This window comes from Phodopus roborovskii, unplaced genomic scaffold, assembly GCF_943737965.1.
Source record: "Phodopus roborovskii unplaced genomic scaffold, PHOROB, whole genome shotgun sequence".
NCBI classification, from domain to species: Eukaryota; Metazoa; Chordata; class Mammalia; order Rodentia; family Cricetidae; genus Phodopus; species Phodopus roborovskii.
The window spans coordinates 31793883-31814425 of record NW_026126469.1 but is presented as its reverse complement, the minus strand read 5'-3'; the positions used below and the strand labels follow the sequence as shown (position 1 = coordinate 31814425).

Below are 20543 nucleotides of genomic sequence, written 5' to 3'. Positions count from 1 at the left end.
ATGTGCATGTCTATGTCATAAACACATATGCAGTACAACTAATTCTTTATATGCCTGAGCATGTTTATTTAAAAAAAATCAGTGATGACCGCTTAAACACACAAACACCTGAGGGCAACTAAACAAGAAGTCAAAGAAACAGTCACAATCCAAGCATCATATTTGAGACAGAGGAAACAGTAGAGAAACACAAAAGCTGTTTTCATTGACACCCAGCATCCTCATTTAATGCTTAAAGACAGGTGAGGGAAGCAATTCAGATTTCTCCTCTGTTAAGTTTTTAACCCCCTCCTTGTTATTGTATATGTGAATATACAATATTCACAACGTGATATTGTAATTTCCTCAAAGGTTCTAAAATGGCCTCTGCCTTGGTCTCATGTTGAGAGAGTAGGGACTTTGAAGGATGGTGGTCTCTCTTATAGCTGTTTTCACTTGTAAGCTATTTACAGCTTGCAGTTCTAATTACACATGTAGCATCTGTTCCTCACAAAGAAGTTTCTCGAAGGCACCATCTTTGTTAGCTGGTTAGTTTTGTTTTGTTTTAAATTTTTGATTTTTTAGTATTGGGTATAGGCTCTGGCATAGGGGAGATATCTATCTAATTGATACTGGTTTTATATCAGAGAATTAGAAGTTACTCTTCTAGGATCAATGTGTGGCATGGGTCATGATGGCTTGACTGATATGCCAGCTCTGGTCTGTTATGTTCATAGTTGTTCATCAATGTATGGAGGTAACAATGTGTTACCTGGTGTGATCAACTGGCAATAACCAACCTAGCTCCTTTTGTTGCTCAGAAATAAAATGAAAAGAGAAGCCCTTCACATCAGTGAACTCTCCCCTGTCCATTAATAGGATACTCAGTGTGAGGAAAGGTCCTTGTGGCCCATGCTAATAAAACTGTGCTACAATGCAATGATTGCAGAATCACTGTTTCATCCCAATATCTAATGTGTCACAGTCCCAGGGCTGATGAAAAGGACTGAGTGATTTCATAAAAAAAAAAAAAAAGCACAAATAAAATTTTAGTCTGAAGAATAAAGTCTGGAAAGCGTCTACGAAATGAAGGTGCAGGGCTATCAGGGTAATCTTGATTTTGAACTGAGATCTTATAATATGTTACTACTTGTCACCTTTTAATAGCTGAATTTATCTTTAAATTTATTGACACTAAAAATATGAAAACCTGGCTTTAATCACACTGAATCCAGAGACTTATCAACACTTTGAAATCTGAAAATATCTGATTGTCAATGTTTAATAATGTTCTGGGAGATTTGTCATTTATTACAAGAGAAGGAAATTAATTAACTTATTAATTTTGTGACAAACCCTTCCTTTGAAGCCCAGGCTTTCCCAGACTCCTGCCATTATGTCACCTTAGCCTCTCAAATGTCACGCTCACTGGTGTGAACCACCAACCTCAGCTAAACACACTGGTTTGAATCTTGGCATTTGCTGGTGTAAATCATATGTGTGGTAAGCTGCTGTATCACAGACATATCTACTTTTGTTTCCAGGAAACTCTGAATGCCCCTTTTTCCTCTGGGGACTTCTAGCCTTCTTGGGCTTGGCTCTGGTTATATCGTTGATCTTCAATATTTCCCACTATGTAGAGAAGAGGCGACGAGGTAAGACCTTCTGACAATTTGTTGTATGGTACCTGCTTGAATGCAGACCCTGGCGTCACTGGAAAAACCTCTGGAGCAGACACCATTATGAAATGTCATTAACAGCATTTTGTAACAGGGGAAACCCATATGGTATCGTTTTCACCGCAAGAGCTCTCTTTAAGAATAAAATAGCAGCATTAGAGACATGAGAAGAAGCTCCCAAACTTAGCTTTATCTCTGCCTCAGGAGTGTGACAGCTGGAAGGAATTATCCTGGTAAGCAGGCTTTTCTAAATGAACAAATCAGGAAATGGCGATCCTGCGGTGACAAAAGTGAAGAGTTGTCTCTCAAGGCTGTACTGAAGCTGTTCAGCCCCAGCGACCCCCTCCCCCTAGGCTCTAGCCACAGGGCTCAGCACTGACTGGAAGAGCCACAGACTTAACCAGGGTCTGTTCCTACACAGCAAGTTTGGAACAGGCCAGTGGGTTCGTCACTACCACTATTAGCTTTGTCCTTTTGAACCTGTCCTTTTGAACCAGGTGGCTTCTACCTACACATGGTATAATGCCCACAACCTGTACATTGTAGGCATCTGGCATATGCACACCGAATACTTGGATCAGTGTCCAATTGACGCAAAGCTCATCTGTCTCTGGGAGGGAGATGCCCTAATATTCTAAGGACAGAGAAACTTCAGCTGGAGCTGTATGTAAGTGGTCAGGAATGATTTTTTTTTTTAAAGAATACAAGTACTTTCTTCAAACTCATAAAAAAGACCTAAAACTAAGCAAGCTGGAGTTAAACAGAGCGCATATGTCTAAGAAAATCTGCACGAAGCTAATATAAATGCTGATCAAATTGTAGACTGCATCCTTGATCCACTTAGAAGAAGCTTCCCAAGTATTGCTAATGCAGCACAAAGAGTGAAGAAGTCATTGTCATGCAGATTTTTGAAACTGAGAGGTACTTGAGAATGAGTGACATAACTGAGGTCACATAGCAATCCAATATCAGAACTGTGCCTGAGCACCCAAGCTGGAAATACAGTAGTTTCGCATACCCCAATGTGAGCAGCTTTTATAATTTTCACCTTTGGTGCTTTGTGCATTAGATTTTATTTGTCCTTATCCAGACCATTTTCCATCAAACAGATAGAAGCAGTAACTTTGCATTTAGTTTTGCATGATAGGTTTGATTTCTTTTTTTTTTCAATTATATAAGCAAGCCATAATTGTCCCAGCCTTACCACAAACTGTTCTATTTTTTAAAAGTAGTGTTGTGGAGAAAAAAATTGAAAATAGGAAATAATAAACTGAATGCATGATGTCTTTCTTTTGATTAATGCCAGTCATCCGATTTTTAGCAGCATGGCTTTTAAAGCAAATCAAATCTGTTGTGAATTAAAATTCATTCTGATTTTAGGTTTCAGGTGTCAGATTTTGTGCAAGCAGCTACTTCTCTGATTCTCAGTTTCCTTTGCAGCAATGGAAAGCACCATGCAGACTATAAAGGTCTTGTGAGAAAAAGAAACCCTGCATATATCTTAGCACAGTGCTGGGACTTAGCAGGTTGGTTGTGTATCTCATATAGTCCACATCACAAAGCTCATGGACCTGACTTCCTTCCCTTTTTTCCATAGTAATCACCACTTCATTTAACTCTAGTACATTATTTCAGTAGGCATCATTCCCCAAGCCTCTTTGCTGCTCCAGCCACGTCCATGCCCTGTAGATCCTCTGTAGCTCCTCACTAACTTCCTGTCCCCATATTTATATTATTTACCAAATTAACAACATCCAGGGCTTTTGCCGACAGAGCTGTGTTGCTGCAAGTCATCTTCAACTCCTTTTCAGTGGGTGTTTTGAGGCTTTGGTGTGGTTGGTTCCTGACAGACATCAGTGGATCTCAGGTCACTTGATTTGATATATACGTCTTAGGTGGAACACACTGTATAGATTGATGTGCAAACCTAAGATGATTAGCCTTACAGCAGCTTTATCGGCATTCTACAATTGCCAGACACTCTCATTTACCTTCACCACTGTCCAGCCACTCCCAACAGCTTTCCTCAAGTGTGCATATCCACCCTACCCTCTTTTCCAGTTCCCGGGAACAGATGCTACTATTGTGTCCCAGAGACTACAGGCAGTTGGAATTGTCTCTGCAAGCACTGAGTTCCTCCCTGATGCTGGAGGCTTGGGCTCACACTGTTTCTTCAGCAAGAAGGGTTACAGGAGATTTTGTCACATCGGCAAGTTTTCTCCATCTGGTCTGTAAATGTAATGCTCCTGCTATTGGCCTCTTCTCACTTTTGTGTTAGCATCTTTGTGCTACTCTTTGTGGCTGAGAAACTTGCACGATATGACTCCTCCTTGGCCAACAGTCATTGAAGTGACTTTGGGTTGTATTAAATAGCTTACAAAAGGAACTCTCCTTCCAGCGACAGCATAATATCTGTATATTCAATCAGATAGATAAGACAAGCCTTGTCTTGGTACTTTATGTAGCAGCCAGCTGGAAGCTTTGAAAATGAGCCCCCTCTTTGCTTTCCAAAATTTAAGTCTTTATTCAATGCTTGTCCAAGTCTTTAGGAGGGGTGTATTCATTTCTTTTCCAGATAATGTGTTTCCTTCTTCCATTAACCCGAATACTATTATTTATTCAACTCTTCCTCTTTGATTTCAAAAGAATAAACAAGCATGTGATTTGTCTATCAGTCCTATCAGTGAACCTTCTTTTCGCTAGACCGTGGCATACTTTTGACTGAAATGCATCAGAAGGAAGAGTTCAGTGTTAGTGTTTCAGACATGTGCTGGCATTTCTTGCTGCAACAGAGTGTGCGGACAGGAGTGGACACTGTAAAGGGAAAACATAAAAGCAAATGCCTTGGCATCATAGCCTGCCTCATATACACCAACCGCAAGCCTTGCATCTGCATCACAGGGGAGGGTGGGGAACCTCACCCAGCTCTTCTCCATCATGATCTTGCACACTTTGCAGCAGAGCACAGTTTTCAATTTGGCCATGTAGCACTGAGATGATGAGGCAGCATTTAAATCATACCGTTTTTCATAAATAAACTTCTGAGCCTCTGGGACAGAGAAGGTCTTTGCAGGAGCCTGAGCTTGCTCACCTTCATGCTTAGCAAGAGATCATTGCCTATTAACCTGCTTAGGAAGGAGTTTAAAAACTAAAATTACCCAAGCAGTGATAGGCTAGCTATCATCCAAATACACATTTATTTTCTAAGGTTAGGGCAGCCTTAGAAGACCTTGGACTTTTCAAATCTGCTTTCACAGTGTTTCTTCTGCAGTTGGTCTGATGTATAATGTCCTTTATGCAGTTATCTTGTTTTGTTATTTTATATTGTTTTTATACACCTTTCATTCTATTTAAGAACTTCATAATATCTTGTACATAGCTGCTTTTATTCAACTTTTCTCACAAAACTTTATAGTTTTTTTTTCTTTTTTTATTCTAGGGATGAAACATCCAACTGCATTTCTCTACTCTAGAGTTACTCTTTCAAACATTACATGAGTATGTTTTCCAGGCACGGGCATTCATATTACAAATACTTTTACATAAAAGTCTTTATTTTATAATCTCATAAAAATATTTGTTAATTTGAGAAAATATTTTATGGGACATCCAATTTTCTTTATTCTTATTACTAAATTATATTCTTTTTTGTCTTAGTGTAATTTTGAGAACAGGTTTTATGTACCTCAAGCTTGCCTCAAACTTAATATGTAGTAAAGGATGACCTTAAATTCCTGTTTCTCCTATTTTGACCTTCAAATTGCTGGGATTGGAGACATGCACCACCAAAACCAGTTCATACGGTGCTGGGGATCTAACTAGGGGCTTTGAGTGTGCTAGATGAGCAACGGAGCTACATAGCCTAATATTCTTTATTTTTTAATTTTAAAAAAAATATTCATTATTTTTATAAGGAAAAATGTTTAACCAATGGCAATCCCCTTTATAAAGGTAAAATTTCAGTGATTTCTTTCCAAATCAAACTTTACTTATATTCTATTTTTCACTTTATTAACTGAATAATATGCCTATTCCAGTTAACTCATTTATAAGAAGACTTTCCAATTCAATAAGTACAAATTGTGGCTTATATGATATGGCTTTAGACCATATGATACTGATGAGTAGCTTTGTCATTTTATAAAATGTCTTGACATTGTTTTAATTATTTTCCATATCCACTCCACGATGCTGGGTTTGCTGTTCTGTTGTACAGATGAACTAATAAGCATCGTTTTAGAATAATTTTCATACTGTCACATAGTAAGTGCCCTACAGAGATGGTACCAAATCCAATCTTAGCTAATTCCCAACCATGAATATGTTCCATGAGACATCATCCTAGAGTTCATATTCTTACAGACGTATTTAATTCTAAGTGCATTAGTTACTTTTCTGTTGCTGTGATAAAGCATCATTATCAGGGAAACTTCTGAAAGAAGTTGAGCTTACGGTTCCAGAGGAACGCAGATCTGTCATGGTAGGAGGCATGGGCCACGGCAGCCCAAGCAAGGGTCATGGCAGATCAAGCAATAAGTTGAGAGCTCATGTCCTCAAGGTCAAGCAGAGAGAGAGAGAGAGAGAGAGAGAGAGAGAGAGAGAGAGAGAGAGAGAGAGAGAGAGAGAGCGTTATCTGGGAGCAGGCGATGGCTTTTAACTCTCAAAGCCCATCCCCAGTGACATACTTTCTCCAGAGATGCTGTACCTCCCAAACTTCCTCAGACAGGATGACAGAATGATGAGCTGGAGACCAAGTGATCAAAGTTCAATACTTTGGGGGACATCTCTTATTCAAATGACACCAAGCAAATCTTAAAAGTACCCAATGATCTGAGTATATGTGGCTCCTTTTCTAAATATAGATATAAATACATGCTATATCATGCTTTTTTTCCACTTTATAGTTTTCTGACCTTGTTTTACTCTTTGTTTATTGATATTCATTATTTTCTCATGCTTCCTGATTTTGCTACACCTTAAGGAGACTACTGTGATGTGTCTTTTTTGACCCTTTTAGGCTCCCTCCAGGGTTCATCAGCATTACTGTTCAAAAGACTAATCTGAAAGCACCCGAAAGTAACTTCATATTAGATGCAGTTTCATGGTAGGGAATTTCCTAAAGGCTAGAACAACTGTATTTCTGACATCCCAAATGGATTACTTCCATCATTTTGGGTTCTGTGGCAGCTTAAAAGATGTGTTCTGCAAGAATGTCCCTCATTTGGTTGTTCATTTCCTTCACTGATGTGATCACTTTCATAAATACTTCAGCTAATTGTTCTGTAATAATTAGCAACCTCTCTAGTGTAGTCTACTTCACTGTCATATATTTACCTAAAATAAATTTCCCAGTTGTTTGGTGATTGACTCAGTTATGTAGAATGATTCCTGCTAGTTCTTTCCCAGATCACTGTGTTTTCCATATATTAAAATTGTGAGGCCCTTTAGTTTATGATGTCAGAGACTGAGATGATAGCAGTCTTTATAGAATAACTTCAGAATAACTTATTCTGTGCCTCTTTAATAGTAAGAAATTCAAATATGATAAATGTCATATTACATGCATCCCTTTAGTTTAGCGTATAAATCATTGATGAATAGGTAATAAAATTTCTAAAATGAAGTTGATATTAAGCATTTTAACTGTACCCTGAATATTTCTAAATCCATTAATTTCAATAATTTAGTGTGAATCTATTACTTTCATAAAATAGTCCTCAAAAACTACATTTCCAAATTTATTTTAAATAAACATGCATTTAGCAAATTATTTGCCATTGAGATGCCACCTTCAAGATTCATTTTGAGCTATTATTGTTGTTGTCATTAGAAAAATCTATTAGAACAAACCTGATCAAAACCAGAAGTAACAGAAAAACCCAGATGTGTTACTGGAATTCAACAGCAGAAACTATGTCCATGTTTCACAATGACCAGGAACAAGGGTGACAGAAAGAGAGTCCCAGTTTCTCATTGTTTTCTATGCACAAAATAGTTGTGCATCTAGTTCAACATTATGCCCAAGTTGTCTGGTTTGCATCTCAAATATGGTTGTCTCATAAAGGAAGATGTCTTTATCCATTAGATTACTACAACAAGACACTAAAGCAGTTAACTTTATAAACAGAAGGATTTTCTTTAGCGTATAGTTCTAGGAAGTTCAAAGTCTGGACAGTGATAGCATAGGCTCTACTCCTTGTCATTTCATATGAGATAGAAAAGGCAAGTGTACATGTTAGAGTAACTGATCATATCTCCAGTCAGGAGAAGAAAGAGAGCAGTCATTTTTGTTCCTATTTATCACTACCTTCTAGGAACTACCAAGCAGTCACATGAGAATGTGGTTAAGCCCTTCTGACACCAATGTTCTAGGTGATTCAAGGGTTTTCCCTTAGAAAATATTCTTAAAAGTTCCAGTGACTCACGATCCTGCCATGCCTGGGAGTAACCACTAGCACAGGCACCCCTTGGGTACCCTCAAATCACCTGCAAATCATATCTTTCCAAGTTCAATTAGTAGGAGCTGTTATGGCTTGACAAAATTTGTTAAATTACACTGAGGCTTTGCTCCCCTCAGAACACTTCATGAAATAGTTTTAAATGTGTAAATAATTCTTTTAATTTGTATATTTTTAATATTTTTCAGATAAAATGATGTACAGATACCCTGATGACTACATTCCAAGGTGTGTTAAAATGAATAATGCATTATTATTTCCAACTAAATACGAAAAGTAACAAATACCATATTGCTTATATATTTGCCTCAGAAATGTTACTAGCTGCTCTAAAAGAAAATGAAAAGTAAATTACAATTATTTTACTCTCATCTGAAAATTGGAAGCCATAACATTATCATCCAGTTATTAAAACAGCATCAAGTCAATCAAAGAGCTGAGCAAAGAGTAAAAAGATAGTCTAATGTGGCATCTATAAAACTCTCACTAATATCTGATACAGATATCTGTATTACAACTAAGGAGAACTTAAGAGAACAGTCTAATTTTATATAGGGTGATACTTCTGAATGTAGAGTAGAAGGAAGTCTATAAAACATCCTAAGACTTAAGAAAAATTACAAGGCCAGATGGTTCATGCCAGTAAAACCAGCAATGGAAAGGTCAAGACAGAAAAGAACACAAGTTTATAGCCAGCCTGGGCTATATAGTGAATTTTGAGGTCAACCTGGGGAATATAGGGACTTTGTCTCAAAAAGCAAACAAAACAAATAGAAGAGAAACGTGTGTGTGTGTGTTCAACACACACACACACACACACACGCACACACACACACGCACGCACGCACGCACACACACACTTGTTTAGTGGCATGTTATTTCCAAGGGTGATCTCAATCAATAGTGAAATGTGATGAATTTATACTTTTAAAATAATACTTAAATTCGTCTCTTTAATACTTCCTGGCTTAGTTATACAGAAAGTGTACAGTATATATTTTTAAATTTTTTATTTTTGAGAAAGGGTCTCTCTGGATATCCTGGAACTCATTATGTTGACCAAGCTAGCTTCAGATTCACAGATATCCACCTGCCTCTGCCTCTCAAGTACTGGGATTAAAGATGTGCACCACCATGCCCAGTTTGTACAATATATTTTTATGAGAAAGTCTAGAGCATGAATCATAGTAATGAAATTTCATTTTTCTAGATAGAATATTATAACTCAAATGTATTGTTATATTGAATATTCCATTTTAGGAATGAAAATCCAAATAAGGAGCGTATTCTTCAGGGTTCTTCAAATATTCCAAAATGGTGGACTGAGAAATCTTTGGATGAGCTTTGTAACTGGATGGACAGGACAGGCTTTGAAGCATTTGGACTCTATGATGACTTTCAATAATAGTTTATTTTAAAATGTCTCTTACAGATACAGTTGCAGATAGATTCTCTGCATACAAATTTTTGTGGCTATTCTTCATACTGGAATCTTTAGTGTGAGATAATTTCATGCCATCAAGAATGACTTGCTAACAATAAACATGAGAACTCTCTTTTATGATTAACTTTATTCTTGACATTTGAAGGGCAATTAAGATATGACATGCCAGGTGTGGTGCTCCCAGCACTAGGAAGGCAAGATAGGAAAGTCGATTCTGAGTTTCTGGCTAGTGTGGGTTGCATAAAGTGAGCCTATTTCAAAATAAAAAAAAAAAAAGATACAGTGCTTTTAAAAGTTTTATCATTTGATTGTTTAGCTAGGCTAAGTTGATAGCTTTGGTATTAGCATGAGCAAAGTTGGAAAGGAAAATTGGTACATTACCCATCTCAAAGCAGATTGGGTTTATCTGTACTATAGATGTGGGAATAAGGCTGGTTCTTATGTAACATTCATTCATTTAGCAAATTATCCCTCAAGAATAAGTACTACACTAGAAAATTATAAACTAAGATCATTGATTCTCAAAGAGTAAACTCCTCCTATGTGAAGGAAAACAAAGATCATCACCAATATCAACCATCAGGCATAGGAGTTTAAGCACTTACACCCATTACATCTTGAGCTACGCTTTCCTACCTGCCGTGTCTAGCAAGGGAGACAGTAATACACACAACGTGTAGCATGGAAAGAGGTTAAAATTTACAATTATGCAGTAAAGGACAAAGAGACCTCACATTCACCATGAATTGTTCCTGAGGCTAGGACAAATGCTGCCTGGATGCTGCCTGGGGCACAGCATCTCACCTGCATGTGTCTTACTTACATTGTTAGTGAGCAACATCAGAAATCAGCCAGCTTTGGCTTTTACACCCCAGAGACAAAGTGACAGCTAAAACTGTGAAAGCTTCTGTCTCTATGGAGACTGGAGCCAAGCCTGGGCTTTTCCAGCCAGTTCTTTATCCCATGGTGTTGCATCTACTGTTTCATACATACTCTGGTTATCCTTGAGCATTACAAATGATACAGGGATGCTCCGAAGTCACCTGGAGAACAGTCTTCCAACGATAAAACCACAAAATGGAAAGATCTAATCTTTTCCTCAAAGATTTAATCATCTGTTGCCTGATAATAAATGCCTTAAATGTCTATTGCCTTTTGTAATAATCCCCCACTTAGGCACAAAAGTTACCTTAATTCCTAAACTTCTGAACATATAACTAGTCCACTTTTTTTTTTTTTTTTTTTGATTGTGTGGATTGAAGATCAAAAATACTTTTGCAAGGAGGCATTGAGACTCAGTAAAATAAAATTACCATTATCTTCACTCACTAAAATGTAAAACCATCAACAGAAAACATAGAAACCAACCTCTTTTGAGGTGGAGCTAGAACCGAAGCCTCTTCAGTCAGAAGCAAACACATGTCCATCATACTGGGTTCCCTTTTCACTCTCCTGGTTCTGCAGTATCTGTTAAGTTAGAGGGAAATAAAATTTTTCTCTGCTCTTCCTCTTTGCCCAAGCCCCTGTCCTTTTTGTACCAGAAGATCACAAATAAGTTCAACTCAAGGACAACATAACATTTGAATTTACAGAACAGAAAATACACACTCCATGTTATTTATCTTAGAGCTGCCTCATTTTTTTCTTGAAATAAATCATATACAATCCTTTCCTCTTTTCTATTTGTGTAAGAAAGTTACACAGTGGATGTATTATTGGTCTGATATCCAAAGAAATCAGAAATTTAGTGGAATTCTTATCATCATTTATTTGCATGCTTGGGGAAATATTCAGCATCTGTAAACTTCAGGTTTAACATCTAAAAAATATGGTGATCTTTTTACTGGCAAGGGTAATGGATAGAAACTCTGATGCTGTTTGGATTATATGGTTTACATGCTTCTTCTGGATCAGGCCTTTCTCTTTGGGGCCCTCCCGCTCCCTATTTGGGGGGTTAATAATTCCTGTCTCGCAGTTCTTGATGAGGAAAGGCACAGTTTGGCAATCACATGTTCAGGAACACCCATAGCAGCTTGCTCTTCCTCTTCCGCTTTACTGTTCTTTCTGCTTCGCTTGTGTCTTTGCCTTAATCTTTAAGTACACTGTGTTGCCCATACTTTAAAAGATAACAAATGAGAAAATACCGGCCTGATGGTACATCGCTACATTAGCTGCCTGTCTACTATACACCTTTTCTAGCTGCATTCTGATCTTAATTTGCTGGCATCCTCTTCTCTTTGGAATTCTTGATTCTATACCATTCAGTCTTTGAGCCTCCAATTCACTAACTTAACTCTTACCAAGGTGACCAATGAATTCCATAGGGTCAGTCTTAATTTTGTTTTGCTGGCCCATCTGCAGCCCTGGGGACCCTGGTGCTTTATACTTGAAATGCTCATGTCTCTGTCTCTGAGTCACCAAGGACCCTTTAGGTTTTGCTTCCTGTAGTGGTTTGAATAGGAATGACCCCCCATAGACACATGTGTTTAAATGTTTGTATATGTGCTGCCCAAGCGAACACATGTATTTGAATGTTTGACCCATAGGGAATGGCACTATTAGGAGATGTCGCCTTGTTGGAGTAGGTGTGGACTTGTTTGAAGAAGTGAGTCACTGCAGGGTTTAGTCCATTATCACATGGCAGGACATGGCAGTGTGCAGACAGACATAGTGCTGTAGAAGGAGCTGAGAGTTCTCATCTGGATCCACAGGCAGAAAATTGAGACTGGCACACTAGGCCTAGCCAGAGCATAAAAGACCTCAAATGTACCTGATGGCTACAGTTCCTCTTCAGACATGCCCAGACTGACACTCTGACTTGACCCCAAATTCAGGATATATTATTCTCTCAGTTATGAGCTCAGTTATTAATTTTTTAAAAAGCTATCACTACAGGAGCTGGGTATGTAACTCAGAGGAAGACAACCTACTTAACATGCACAAGACCTGACATTTGATTCTCAGCATTGCAGAAGAAAAAAGCAGCAATTATTGTAATCTTCCACAAAAAATATTGCCAAACATTGGCTGTTGACATTTATTACATGTCTGCAATAAGCTGCAGCTATTTGGCATTGCTAAGTAAAAACACGTTTTTTAATTTGTTCGTTAAGCAGCTGTTTCTGAATAATAGTTTATTTGAGGTGATTAATCACTTGAGACCAGCCTGCAGACATGGGGCACTGCATTATAAATCACATCTTATTTTTCATTCATAGGGAATAGAGTGATATTCATTTTTTTGGACATGATTTATCATTTGCAGGTTGTATCTGCTATCTCTGTGGGCTAGGAAAATAGAAGTCTCATCTTATGAAATGTCTTCAACTTTTGCTATAATATTTTCTGCATATCCAGGGGAAAGCCAGGATCAAGACCATTGGTTCCTATACTAAGGTGTACTGGATGGAAAAAATATTACAGATGAGATCTTTCACTATCGGATAAGTGAAATGTAGGCCAGCATCTGGGCATTCCAAGCCATTTTGTGTGGGCATTTTTTGAACTGTTGTTTAAGGAGACCTATTTAGTATTTATATACACTCTTTAAGAAGTATGGGAAGCACTGTTGGTGCCGCACCTTGGGATGACTCCCTTTTTCTTTGGTTATAATTCCTTCCAGCTCACTGTGACATGTAATGTCAAAGTGAAAACAGTTGGTCCTATTTCGTTTTCCAAATGGTATGTTCCTCTGTCCCTACCCTGCCAATAAGAGTGATATCAGCAGGACTGCCTGGTGACATTGGTAAGGTATTTACTGTGACAACAGCATTATTCACGTAAAACAAGAAGGAAATTTAACAGGAGCCAATATTTGTGTAACCCTGTTAGTTCTCTTGACTAGACAGACAGGAAACTATAGTCTTTATATGATCTTATATGGACTGTTTCCCTAATGCCTTTTTATTATGTATCTTTCTGTATGACTTCCTTAGGATATGGGTAGAGCATTGGACTTTGCAATAAAATTTGCATTGTGACTCCAGCTCTACAATAACTGACTGTGTGTTTGGCTACTTAATTCCTATGTATTGCTGATTCCTAGTGTGTGCAGTACAGGGAATCTTACCATTCTATAGGACTGGCCCAAGGGTTTAATAAGCCCTGACAGAGTGGGAAATTCTCATAACTGGTAATTAGTTCTGATGTTGCTCATAAAACTAAGTTAGTTAATAAATTAACCTATCTGAGTCTCAGACTTCTCCTGGCTATAGTTGCACTATAAGTGCAGTATGTTGTCAATCATTGTATTCCATCTACCAACATCAATCTACAGAATTTACTTAACAAATGTAGCTTTAAAGGACCTTTCAGAACTGTACTGGTAGCAAGAAAACAGACAGTAGAGCTAAGAGCACCGCCAATCTGCATTCTAATCCTAGCTCTGCTCTTTTCTACTCTTTTGACCCAATGACCTTGAAATAGAGAAGTCCTGTAATGTTTGTGTATTTCACGTCCCTTATCTATAAAATCAAGATGTCTTTGAGAATTAAACCAATAAAAAACAAACAAAATATATTAGAAAGTCCCTAATGCATTCCTGAAAGAAGATTCCATTCTCAACTTTTACTTGGCATGTACACAGACATACACCCAGAGAGACACACACATGGTCACATACACACACAAATACATGTTTCATGCTTTCACTCATTCATATATGGTCACTTCTACCATAGGAGTCTGAGACTGAACAAGAACATATGGTAGTTTACTAGAAGTTAGCTGAGAAATTAGTTATTAGTTAACCAATTATTACTTAGTAATTATAATTAAATTTTATTAAGTGTAAAGTGGATTTTATCTAATGAAGAAAATTATTTTCCCCTGTTACAGAGGTGATGATTATTATGTTGAAGATATTCCAATTTACGGTAACTTAAATAATATAATCCCAGGTAAGTTTTATTTTTCCATGTCAAAAAACCCCACATAACTCCATCAACAATTTGAGATGTCTCATTTTGAAAGCCATCACAGTTAGGCATTCTAAAAGCCGTAAGTTATAAATAGTATATTGCATAAGGATTTGTTTGCAAGGGTCACAACGTACATTGCACTGTGATAGTCAGTGCAAGCCAGCAGCTCCCATTTCTCTGTGTGCTTCATTTTTCTCCTGTAACAACAATACATAACCACTAGAACAGCAATAGAGGGTTCTATTCCCACTAATTTTGACACACACAGAAATCTATGAAATAAGGCCATTTCTAGAACAGAATATGATCCACAGAAACAGTATTTTGTGTTCCTGTATATAGAACCCTGTGTACAGGCTTATGGGCCAAAGGAATGAACACTTTCTCTTAGTTCCCGTATTTTAGCCTGTTCTCTTTAAGTGGAGAACCTGGGGCTGGATTGATAGCAAGCCGGGGAGAAAGCAGAACCAAGTCACCGCCAAGTGGTTTGTGCTTTTATTCTTCTGCAAGTACTCTTCACTTGAACCTTCGCTCCAAACAAAACTCTCTGAAGTTCTTGGAGCAAGCGGCTGTGAGCTGATCTCTTTGGATGATGATGAGGAAAGCCACAACTCCTCTATGAGTCTTCACTCTCTTCACAAGCATAGTCCCTGGGTTTATTCTACTTGTAGATCTCCAACACAAAGATTTTCTGTGATTTAAACATACCATAGTATTTATGCACCCAAACCAATACAGCATTACAAAGTTAGAGACATGGGAATCTTATAATGATTCAAAGATTTAACTGTCTTTCTTTCTATTATGAACATCCTCTAACTTGTGCACTGTAACAAGCCAGAAATATTATATTAAAATAATGTCCCTTCTGTTTCATGTGGCAGAATTATGACCTCAGCCCTCATATTTAAATTCATATAAATTCTGATAGCCCAGAGCCCATCAGATCTGTACTTCCAAACCAAATATGCCATGGGTTTATTCCCAGATTCTGACCTCATATGCTCTGGATTGGGTTTAGATCTGCTACTTAACAAGAAAATATAAGATTCTGATGCTAGTTTTCCATGGACTCTGATTTGAGAAACCACTCTATGGTGTTTTCCCCATGTTGTTTTTCAGAGAGGGTAGAAAGATTATTAAGTACCTTTTGGTATAATAAATATAACTTCTTTCCTGAGGCCAAATTGGTGCATTGTACATTTTGGCCAGGTAACTAGCCACCCTAAGTAGGTGTGTATAGGGATGTATTTGGAAGAATAAAGATACAGAGTAGGATGGTTTACTAGCAAAAAGGATGTGGTGGGTACATACATGTCTGTTGGCTGTTAGACACTGCACAAAAGTTCTATATCATTAGAAAGGCATTGAACAATCTTGAGGACTTAAAATAGTCCTGTCAATCTGAAATGCCTCTGTCTGATGGGACACAAATCAGAATCTAAGCAATTTTATTCAAAATTAGGATGATATATTTTAAATGTTTCTGCAATGAATTACAAAGCTGTAATCATTGATGGACTTTGCAAGTGCCACAGTATACCGAGTGTAGTCACACCCACTTAGTAGAAAACACAGGCTGGCCTTTAATCCCAGCACTCTGGAGGCAGAAGCAGGTGTATCTCTGTGAGTTCAAGGCCAGCCTGGTCTACAGAGCTAGTTCTAGGACAGGCTTCAAAACAATACAGAGAAACCCTGTCTCTAAATAAATAGGATAACACATGCAACCCATTAATTCCATTGATCTCTAGATCATTTTAAACAGTAGTCTAGATGAGACTCCCACAAGCTACTATGGTACAGAAAATCCTTACGATAACATCTACATCTTGAGCTTCTTATTGTCTGTCTGTAATATTGTGGGCAAGACTTCTGTGTCAGATCTGCTGGTAATAGTTTGAGCTCCCATAACTTTGCATGCCCATATAAGAGGCTTGTTAAATAGTTCTTGATGCCATATATTCTTAGCTAAATACTGTTTGGATCATACACTTTATTTAACCAGTATTTTTCATTTTTCCACGGAAATCTCCATCACCTCTCCTCCCAAGAACCAATGGATGAGGACTGCTATGAGCAAATGAAATCTCGACCACAAAGATCTGAAAGCGATATGCAAGAAGCCACTTCATCTGCCCAGGTGACGTTTACTGTACACGTGAAGTTGACAGGTTCATGCACATGTTTCAAGAGCACAGAAAGTGTTTTCTGACACACATGTGGAGCACCCTGTTAAATGTTTTGCGGCATGTATCACATGTCAAGTTCTGAGACTTGAGCACTACAGGGAAATACGGAAGCAAGAGCAAAACTCAAACAACACCAGAAGACTCAAAGTTAGGTATAGTTCAAGAACAATAGGAGCTGTTTGTGCATACATGCATATTTACACATATACATGTACAGCACCAAATTTTCATAGTGCTCAGAAACCATCAAAAAGTTCAGTTAAAGTTTTATTCTTTCCTCTCCAAAATATTTCCTCTTATATCTTTTCACTACTGCCTAGGCTAGTCCTTCAGGATCTTACAATTTATTAATTTTCCTTTTCTTCCTGGATATGATCATGATCTTTCGCCTAGCATTGTGCAAATGATGTCAATAAGAAAACAAAGCAAGCATGACAACAAAAACTTCCTTTGCTCTCTTTTCCCTCTGATTTCTGAACTAGGTGGAAATTGGGTGGGTTCTTCCCATCCCTTGTGGTTTGTGTTTCTTTCTGGGGACACACATTCCTTTACCCTTTCCTCTACACACCTCCACCCCAGTTCTCTCAACCAAGCCAGCACAGTGGAAGTCTGAAGTGAATATTTCATGTACAGCCATGATCCTTTCTTGGGACTCTTTTTTTTTTAAACCCTGGCACTGCCTGATAAAATGCAGTAGTATCACCATGTATTATTTGGAGTGAAATTCCAACCACTTTGGTGCTAAAGGGAGAGTATTGCCTCGTGTGATAGACAGAGATGAGAATGTGTTTTGCTTTTGAGATGATTACGTAGAGAAGCACTCCTCATTCTCCTCGCCGTGCCTCTTTCTATCCTGTTATCAGCAGACTCCTCATGTGAGGCTGGACAAGCCGCTGAAGGCTTGTGTATTTTTCTTTTCAGTTCAAGGGAAAAGATACTTTTTCTATTCTTGATAGTAAATATCAACTTTAAAATGCCACCAAATGTGCCCATTCCTGAGTCTTTCTCTTGGGCATTACTGCCAGGGAGATGGGAGGCAATGGGTGTTTGGTCCAGCATAGGTCAGTTGCTTAGTCTTTCTGGCCTTGGGTACAGCAATCCAAGGCAGAATCTACCAAAGAAGATAAGAAAGTTCTAAAAGTCCCAAAGGCCAACAAATAACCACTACTCTATGGTCCTAAGTGAACATCGATAGCTTTTCAGCAGTCTGTTTGGGGGAAGTTGAGGCAGATGACAATTCTAAATATGCGCAACTGTGAATTTCCAAGTTTGCTGGGTAGAGAGCAGAGGAGGGGAGTACTGAGCATCAAATAGAAAACCTTAAAGAGCAGGGCATGAAATCCAGACTTTAGTCCATAGACTGTGATTCTGAAGGACGGATAGTAAAAAATGAAGTGCTGTATATGGCATGAATGGTGGAGGGAATAGATCAAAGTGTGAACATCAATTTGACAGATACTGCAATTCTGTGAAAATGATTAAACAGTAGCAAGTCTGATAAAGAAACTAAAGAGCATGTAAATGGAGCCATCTCTTCTGCCTGAAATAAAAACCCAAGACACTTCCTTTCTACCAATAGGGAGATACTTGCTTAGGTATGGGACATTTTTTCACCCAAATGTTACTTCCTCAGCCTCTGGTCCCATTGACAGATATGATTTTAGCCTGGTCTTAGAAGTAAATCCTGAACATAAATAGATACATTACATTTAATGGAAGTCCTTCGATTTTAGTTTGAAGCCTATAACAACCATAATATCATCTGCTGTTAAACAATTACAGCTTCAGTAGGAACTTTATTTACCAATTGCATCAGCACTATTAGAGAAATACTACCACATTCATTTTAAAAGCAAGATTACTGAGACTCAGTATGGTTTTCAAGAAGCTACCTAAACCCATGGCGCCCCAGTTGTACATAATACAACTGAGACTTACTCTAGGGAGTTTCTAACAACACATTTGTTGTTTCAATCAGTTGCTTCCCCCCATGTTACCTTAGTCTCCTGTTCTCACTGTGATGCTGACCCAGCTCTAGGACAGAAAGGAATGGTAACAAGTTCCATTCTGTCTTTGGTGTCAGTTATGCAAGGAGATATGTTTTCTTTATTCTTATGAATGTTTAAAAATGTAAAGAGGCAGAGGAAGTATTTGTGCGTCCCTTGAAATCATTAAATCAGCATTTATTAAGCATATGTAAAGCACATCTTATATTTGTTAAATTCTTCCCTATCATCTTGTGTTTTCCCTCCTAAACAAATGAAGGTACAGTTTCTTGGTAGAAGTGACTTAAGGCAGTAACTGTTGAGGTTGAGGTGAGGATATAAGCAGGTGACAAATGGTCTAATATGTTCATATAAATTTTGAGTATGGGGAAAACAATCCATGAGGCTTCATGTAAATACTTTTCTTTTTCAACTCAAAAGTCTTGAATTAACTATTAATTCATTGTTGTCATCTTTAACTGTCAACTTTGGCAAAATAAGGTAACTAAAGCCAGAAAAGAATTTTCTTTCTCATAGGCCATGGAAGTTTTAGAAGTCTTGGAAACTAAAAAGTAGACCAACAATGAACAACTAACACACCCTTCTTTTCAGGTACCTGCTGAAAATCAGATGTGCTATGCCACACTTGACCACAGCTTCAAAGGGAAACGAAGAAGGCCCAAGAAACAGAATGCTAATTTCTCAGACAAGGAGAAGGACACACAAGTTTGTGCAATGGATGCTGACGTATCTCAGATCAGTTCGGTAGCAAGTTTCCCACCAGATAATGAGGAGGTAGAGGAAAGTGTTCACGATGATCCTGCAAGACTGTTTGGATTGATCCGTGCCAAGAGAGAGCCTGCAACCTAGCTGGCCGATGACCCAGCTCACTGATAATGCCGCTATTACAGATGGTTAAGAAAACAAGATCCTCACATGTCACACCTCACGTGACATACAAGGACTGGCAGGACAATAGTCTGCTCTTTTGTAGATGGGATGGTATCTTCGTTGTTCTCCAGAAATTGCATCTCCACACACTAAACCTAATACCATTAAAATTAGTTATATGAATTAAATTTTAAAATATCCAAGTAGGAAATGTAAAACAAGAAAATCCAGTTTGCAAATTAAATTACTTGATAACAAAATATATAGTAATACCTAGGAAAAATTAAAAAATGTATACATATGTGCCCTAGGACATGTTGAATGAAAAAGTCAATGACTTACAATATTAATCAAATATTTTCTCTTTCATCAATGTGAAATAATTAGAAATTTCAGTAACTTCTAGTAATTAAAATAATAATTGAATGTACTTTGCCAGAAAAAATATAATCTTGAGGAGCATGTTTCCAAATGTAAATAGCATAATTAGTTTAAAAACTGCTATAAAAATAAATCCATGTTCCTTACAACAATCTACAAAACATACATAAATAAATAAATAAATAAATAAATAAAAGAATTTAGAAATTCTACCACTAGAGATAATTAGTAAGAATAACTTTCTGTCTGCATTTATGGATATTTTACTGGACATAATCATATACATATATATATATGCATATACATATATAGTTTCTTTTTTCTGTTTTAACTTAAAAGTAGAGGATTATGCAATATCATTTACATTTTCTTTATGTATCAAAATACTATGGCTTTATTTCTTCTGTATTTAACTATATTTAACTTTTGTCTTTGGTGATGCTAGGAAACAAACACAGGGACTTTCACCTGAAAGGCAAGTGCTGTACCACTGATCTTCATCCCAACTTCTGTCTCATAATTTTAATGTCTGTGTTGTATCTCATTCTTGATTAAATCAGAATCCATCTAAATAATTTTGAAGACTATTTAAATTTATTCAAGTTTCTATTTTTTGTG

At 37.5% G+C, this 20543-nt stretch overlaps 1 protein-coding gene across 1 annotated transcript; it reads left to right on the top strand.

The window, feature by feature from the left end:
• Nucleotides 1-1065: 1065 nt before the first annotated feature.
• LOC127226819 (T-cell receptor-associated transmembrane adapter 1) lies at nt 1066-20165 on the top strand. Its single transcript, XM_051190943.1, has 6 exons — nt 1066-1087; nt 1524-1634; nt 8305-8344; nt 14397-14458; nt 16531-16619; nt 19266-20165. Exons 1-6 carry the CDS (start codon nt 1066-1068, stop codon nt 19521-19523), a joined length of 582 nt encoding a protein of 193 aa, XP_051046900.1. The 3' UTR covers nt 19524-20165.
• Nucleotides 20166-20543: the final 378 nt, after the last annotated feature.

Bases quoted from the DNA above. Each gene is read 5' to 3' on its own strand.
- LOC127226819 (XM_051190943.1), top strand. From the start codon at position 1,066: ATGAAGGTGCAGGGCTATCAGG. The intron at 14,459-16,530 runs GTAAGTTTTATT...TCTCCTCCCAAG, and splicing joins CTTAAATAATATAATCCCAG to AACCAATGGATGAGGACTGC. The intron at 16,620-19,265 runs GTGACGTTTACT...CCTTCTTTTCAG, and splicing joins AAGCCACTTCATCTGCCCAG to GTACCTGCTGAAAATCAGAT.